This window comes from Loxodonta africana, unplaced genomic scaffold, assembly GCF_030014295.1.
Source record: "Loxodonta africana isolate mLoxAfr1 unplaced genomic scaffold, mLoxAfr1.hap2 scaffold_100, whole genome shotgun sequence".
In the NCBI taxonomy this organism is placed as follows: Eukaryota; Metazoa; Chordata; class Mammalia; order Proboscidea; family Elephantidae; genus Loxodonta; species Loxodonta africana.
In genome coordinates, this window is record NW_026974869.1 from 422,459 (window position 1) to 428,923 (window position 6,465).

Below are 6,465 nucleotides of genomic sequence, written 5' to 3' on the forward strand. Positions count from 1 at the left end.
AGATGCTGTGCCTGATCCCAGAACTGAGCTCTTGCGTTTAGTAAGAACATAGGCATTTCCATCCCAGCATACACATTGTTATATTCCTGAACATAAAGGGAAGTGAAAACATCTTCACATAGAATCTCAGGAGTAGTTATGAAAGAAGGAGATTAAAACAAAAAAAAAATCCTGATTGATTTGGGACATAGAAATTTGCCAATGCTTAAGTACTTCAAACCACATTAAACTGTCTTGGAGAATCATGCTGATGGAAAATTTTCAAACCCCGGAGGGCAACTGAGAGGCAGTTCTACAGGTTCATGTCCTCTCAGGGAAACCTCTTTAAATTCCAGTTGGAAATAAAGGACAAATCTTTTCCTTCTCTATTTTTTGTTCCATGACATCAAATTGGAAACAGCACTTGAGAAGCAGTGGGGAACATTCTCTGCCTTGTGTGCCTGTGAGACTTTCTCTCTCTCTTAGATGTAGAAATAAGACTTGGAAATGGCATTCACATTTTATCCAGGCACTGAATGAACTTTTCTCCACAAAGAATAGGAGATTGGCAACACCAGAATTTTCAAAAAAAAAAAAAATGATGTATGGTGAGATTTATAATTCACATTTTTGCATTCTTAGAACTATTTAATCATCAATATAAATTAGCATTAATTAATTTACAGACAACTTGATTTTCTTTGTGTAAAGAAGCTGCCTGAAGTAGAAGTGGACTCATGGGTATTTGAGAGGTACTAAAGGATTACAAAGGTCATTCAATAGTGCTATGCATTAAAACAATTGGCATACCTACACTGTGACCAAATAAAATAATTTCCATTTTTAAATTAGTAAAACAAAGAGTCAAAGAGCTTATCAGTAAAAGCACTTGTCAGCCCTGTTCATGGTAAAAGGGGAATTAAGCATAAGAAAAAATGTTGCCAATTCCCTGTGTCAGTGGTCTGGGGGCTTGATCTCCTGTTGAATGTATTTATGCATATTGTGTTACCTGATTCTATGAATAGGCATTCTTAGTATACTCACTTTTCAGAAGTGGAAACCAAGGATTGGAAGTAACTTGTTCCATGAGCCATAACTAAATAGAAGAGCTTGGATTTGAATCCAAGCCTGTATGAGTCTGGAGTTGATGTTCTTACTTATTTCACTTCATTGTCTCCCTTACTTTTGTCCTAGGCTAAACTGACCACTATTGGGTCCTATATCTGTTGTAGAGTGATAACTTTCACTAAAGCCTTCTGCAACAGAGTTTTTTATTGTGACTTATCAGAAAACACAAAAAGGGAAATTGGCTGCAAGCACTCAGGCTACAAAGAAACCAAAATCCAAAGAAGAATAATCAATAAGTGCTTTTTGTACAATTTTGACAGGTGCAGATTCCTTACGAGTAATAGTGTTTCAAGGAGATCTTCACAGCCATTAGTGTAATTGCCTATAAGAAAATTACTTACAGACTATCTTTGTTTTAAGTAAATACAAAGAACTAAGGTCATGACTGGGTGACCTTTTCTTGTTTATCTTTTCTGACAGTTTGGTCTATTGGCTCAGGGGTCCAGGGTCTGTCATATGATAATTGCTGTCTGTGATGTGGGCTATGTGTGATGTTGGGTAGATCTCTAACTCACTTCCGGGGGTAAATTTTCACTTTGTTTTGGTAGACACTTCCACAGTCCATCGAACAAGTTAGAGCATTCAGTCCTACCCCTTTGATACAGTTTCTTAGAGTTTGAAGCCCTATGGATCCTGAGAAATAAATTGACCTGTTGTGGTTATGGCCTTCTGTGGTTAGGTTAACCCTTTATTGATAATCTTTATATTTTAAGATATGTTTGTTGACAGACCCAATGACCCTTTTGGGTTGGTTTTATGTTTTTATTTTTTGTTTGTTTCTGGATAACACCTTGCAGCTAGATATGGAGTTAACAGTGCTGGCACAATTTAGGATTGCCAAGGTCCCTGGGAACATAAGGAAAATGTTTTTTTAAAAGCAAACAAATAGATGACATAAACCTGTAAAATTGTATATTCATTAGTTTTGTTTGTCAATTCTAAGTGGCATTTAACAAAATCACTTTACCACTATAAGCCCCACAAGTATTTTTTTCGTCTCTTTAGCAAACATATAATTACGTAAATGATTTGAGTGATAAATTTCTATTACAGGTACAAAGACACATTCATCCTTCAAAGCTTTGTCTATCTACGGAAAATGGAGTCAGAAGTTGAAATAATTATTTGGTTGAGTCGTGGAAATGCTTTCCATGGGGAAAGCAGCTGGTTTATTAAGTGAGACAATAATGACCACAGTTTGCAACAACAGTTCTTTGAAATAAGCAATGCTTTCACATCTTCAAAATTGGCCCTCATCATAGTCTTGTGAGATGCTTAGGTAAGCAATATATGAACTATTTTACAATAATGTTATATAATTTTGAAATGAATATACCTTGAGGAGTTGCACTTGATTGTGTTAGGTCACATGGTTTGAACAATTGGTTAAGAATAAATTAAGTCTTAAGACTGGCTTATGTTGAATATGTTGTTTCTATTCTTCACTTCCATAGTTGTTGCCCTTTGTATATGTATTTGATATGTATTGTGTATGGTAGGGCCATTACCTTCTGATTATAAATCATCTGGAGTTTTTTTTCCCTGAGGTGTCTAATTTAAACATGAACAAATGAATCAGAAGGTTTTAACCTTGAGAGGTGTGTGGAGAGTGTAGAAAGGCCATCCTTACTCTGAAGTTCTCCCAGAAAAGAAACATTCTCACTGCTTGTTATTGATCCAGTGGAATGGACATTGGCTGTGGAGACAGAAAATCCAAGATCTACATGTTTTTTTATTTCCTGAACTCTCAAACCATAACTTAGCTGATACTAGAATAGGGATAATAAGACCTCACATGGACAGTATCCTAGACACTAGGCACTGAGCAATTGCTTTTTTCCTTGCATTATTTCACTCAGTCATCAGCAGAACACTTTGAAGTAGGTATTATTATTTTTGTCAGCTTCTGTTTACATCCTAAAATGAAGACTAAAACAAAAACAAAGACAACCCAAAACTTAATGCATCCTTATTTTTGTTAAGCATACAGTTAGGCAATGTTCCATTGGCCTTTATTTTTGATAAGAAATGAATTAATTCATCTTGAAGGCCCAGTTCAACTCAAATTTTTAAAGAAATATTTGGGGGAATAGGCATGATTTCCAGTTGCCTGTTAAAATGCATGTTAGCTATTCCTTTATTTGTAGGTAGGACAGTCTCCTGGAGAGAGATGCATTTCCCATGCGAGTCATCCTGGTTCCCATGCCATGTCAATGGGAGGCATAACTAATACATTACAGTCCTCCTTTCCTCAGAGCTTGGATGTGCTTCAGAATCTTTCTCAACATTTCACTCTAGGTAGCCACACCTAACAAGTCAAAGCTGGCACCCACTTTAAAAACCATTTGTCATCCCTACCACATGTGAATGGTTCCCTTCCCCCTATTGAAACTCTGACTGTTTTAAAGAGTTTAACCTCAGTTCTGACTGATGGCTCAAGAAATTTCTAATTTTGTATTCTTAACAACAACAGAAGGACTTAAAATAATTTTGCTTATGGATGCACCAATAATTTTGATGACTACACTAATATAATAAACTGGTTTAAGACAAATATATTTCTCCTAATTTCAGATTCTACATGGTCACTGTGTTAGCTTCCAACTTTTCCTCTGAAATATGCAAAACCAAAGCTTTGTAACTGAGTTCATCCTCTTGGGTCTTTCATGGAATCCAAGTGTTCAAAAAATAGAATTTGTTGTATTTTTGTTCTCTTACATGGCCACTGTTGGGGGCAATTTGCTAGTTGTGGTGACCATTGTCAGCAGCCTGACAGTCCTGGGATCCCCGATGTACTTCTTTCTGGCCTTCCTGTCCTTCCTGGATGCCTGCTATTCCTCTGCATTTGCACCAAAGATGATTGTGGACTCCCTCTATGAGAAGAAAACCATCTCCTTCAAGGGCTATACGACCCAGGTCTTTGCTGACCACTTCTTTGCTGGAGTGGAGGTGACTGTCCTGACCGCCATGGCCTATGACCGCTATGTGGCCATTTGCAAGCCATTGCACTACCCCTCTATCATGAACTGGAGGCTCTGTGGTATCCTGATGGGGGTAGCCTGGACAGGGGGCTTCTTGCATTCTTTGACACAAATTGTCTTTACTTTCCAGCTGCCCTTCTGTGGCCCCAATGTTATTGATCGCTTCCTATGTGATTTGAACCCATTATTGAAGCTTGCCTGCACTGACACTCACATCCTTAGCCTTTTGGTGGTTGCCAATAGTGGGTTTATCTGCATCATAATCTTCTCCTTGTTGCTCATCTCCTATTGTGTCATCTTGCTCTCACTACGAACTCATAGCTCTGAAGGACGGCTGAAAGCTCTCTCCACCTGTGGATCTCACATTGCTGTGGTGGTTTTGTTTTTTGTCCCATGCATAATTATCTATGCCCGACCTCCATCTGCTTTCTCCTTCGACCAGTTGGTGGCCATAGTTTATACCATTGTAACTCCCGTGCTCAATGCTTTGATTTATACTTTCAGGAATAATGAAATGAAAAATTCCATGAGGAAATTATGGACCAGATTGCTGGGTTTCAGATGAAAAATAAAATATTAAACTTAAAAGTTAAATTTCAAGAGGAAAAAATTTAAAGTGGGCTTAAACAAAATACTTTATAGGGACTGGAACTTGTAAGGCAGAAAGCAATGTAATGCCACAGAAAAATACTGACGGGTAGGTTAGGAAATGCTATTACTACTCTCGGATCACTCATATCTTGGAGTTGGCAGCTAAGTAGCCTATAGGGATTGCCTATAAGGTAATTTAAGGAGAGTTGAATTTTGTGTTTGTTTAGAGTATAGTAATGAAAAGAAATCACTAAGAAAGAGAAATCAGATTATCTACTAAACTTCTTGTCAAGCACACCACAGTTTGAAAAACCCTTAAGGAAAGTAGAAAAAAAAATCTTAGATATCAGGAATAGGAACTTCATGAAATTATGTTAACTGAAAAAAAAGTTCACTTTTAGGGTCCTGACCCCAATTAAGCAGCTCTGGTGGCACACAAGGTAATCTCTTAGCTGCTGATGTGAAGTGTGGTGGTTCAAAACCACCACCTACTCTACATTAGAAAGATGTGGCGTCTGCTTTCCTTATAAATAACACAAATCTGGAAACCTTCTGAGACCCAACTCAGGGGATGGCAATGATTTTTGTGGTTGTTTGTTGCTGTTGTTGTTTTTCTGATAAACTCACTTCCTAGCTAAAAGAGATTTCCCAACATCCAATGTAGTTATGTGTGATCATGCAAACAAATTACGGCAGATAAAATGTAAATGAAACTGTGCCCAAAACCCGAAAGTGGTATATTAAATGGTAATTCTGTAAATGCGGAATTGTAGTGGGAATTCAGGCACCCATCTTGTACCATGAGGATGTGTGTTAAGGTCAGTGAAAGCAAGACTGAAGGATCCTAAAACCCTCATGTTGTAGAGTTGTAATAGCAGCCTCATACTACTTGGCTCAGACTTCTTATATGTAAGAGGTAAATAAATTTCCAACTTGTTTAAGTCACTACTAAAAAAATAAAGTAATATCAGAATCTACATCATCTAGTACAATTCTGTTTATTAATGATGCAATATTCCATGTTCATTTGTTCTCACAAATTTCTTATAGTTCTATAGGATCTCCGAATAAGTTCACATTAAATAGCCTTTAACCATTAAACATATTATTTAACAGCTCAATGTCTAACATTTTTTTTTTTTTGACACCCTGACATCTGAAACAAATCTTGGTCATACTGTTTTGTTATGGAGACTTGTTTTTACTAATACTACCTGGTAAATTGTATGATTACCTCTGTATTAGAATTTGAAAAATTCTCAACTTTTTATGATACTGAGGTTTAGCAAAGTAGGAATTGAAGGATACTTCAATCTGAAGAAAGGCATCTGCCTAACAAATTACCACAAGCGTCAAACTTAATGGGAAGCATTGATATACTTCCTTCTTATTTCAATGAAATAATTTAAATTGTCAAAAGAGTATTTCCAGACTCCTACAACTATATCTTTCAATCTGACAGGATCCATTCACTCGTACGCTGCCTTCTAACTGCTGCCGTAAATGAAGTATCTGTGACCCTTACAAAGGCAACCAGTCTCTCTTTACTTTTACATGGTACCTCATCTCCTCACTGCTTACACAAGGACACTTGCCTAAGAATCTCTTCTGACTCTTATTTCATCCATGTTTCCTCCTCTGCTGGATCAGTTACATCATCAAGGAAGCAATCTGTTACCTCTCTCATCGTAAAAACATTTTTTTGACTCCATGTCCTTTGTGTCTAATACCCCATTTCATTCTCCGTCCTTCAAGGAAAAATACATGGGATCTCTAAAATGCCCAG

General features: G+C 37.1%; 1 protein-coding gene across 1 annotated transcript; it reads left to right on the forward strand.

Moving 5' to 3' along the window:
• Nucleotides 1-3,585: 3,585 nt before the first annotated feature.
• Nucleotides 3,586-4,796, forward strand: LOC135229122 (olfactory receptor 4C15-like). Its single transcript, XM_064278908.1, has one exon. It carries the CDS (start codon nucleotides 3,727-3,729, stop codon nucleotides 4,651-4,653), a length of 927 nt encoding a protein of 308 aa, XP_064134978.1. The 5' UTR covers nucleotides 3,586-3,726; the 3' UTR covers nucleotides 4,654-4,796.
• The last annotated feature ends 1,669 nt before the right edge of the window (nucleotides 4,797-6,465 follow it).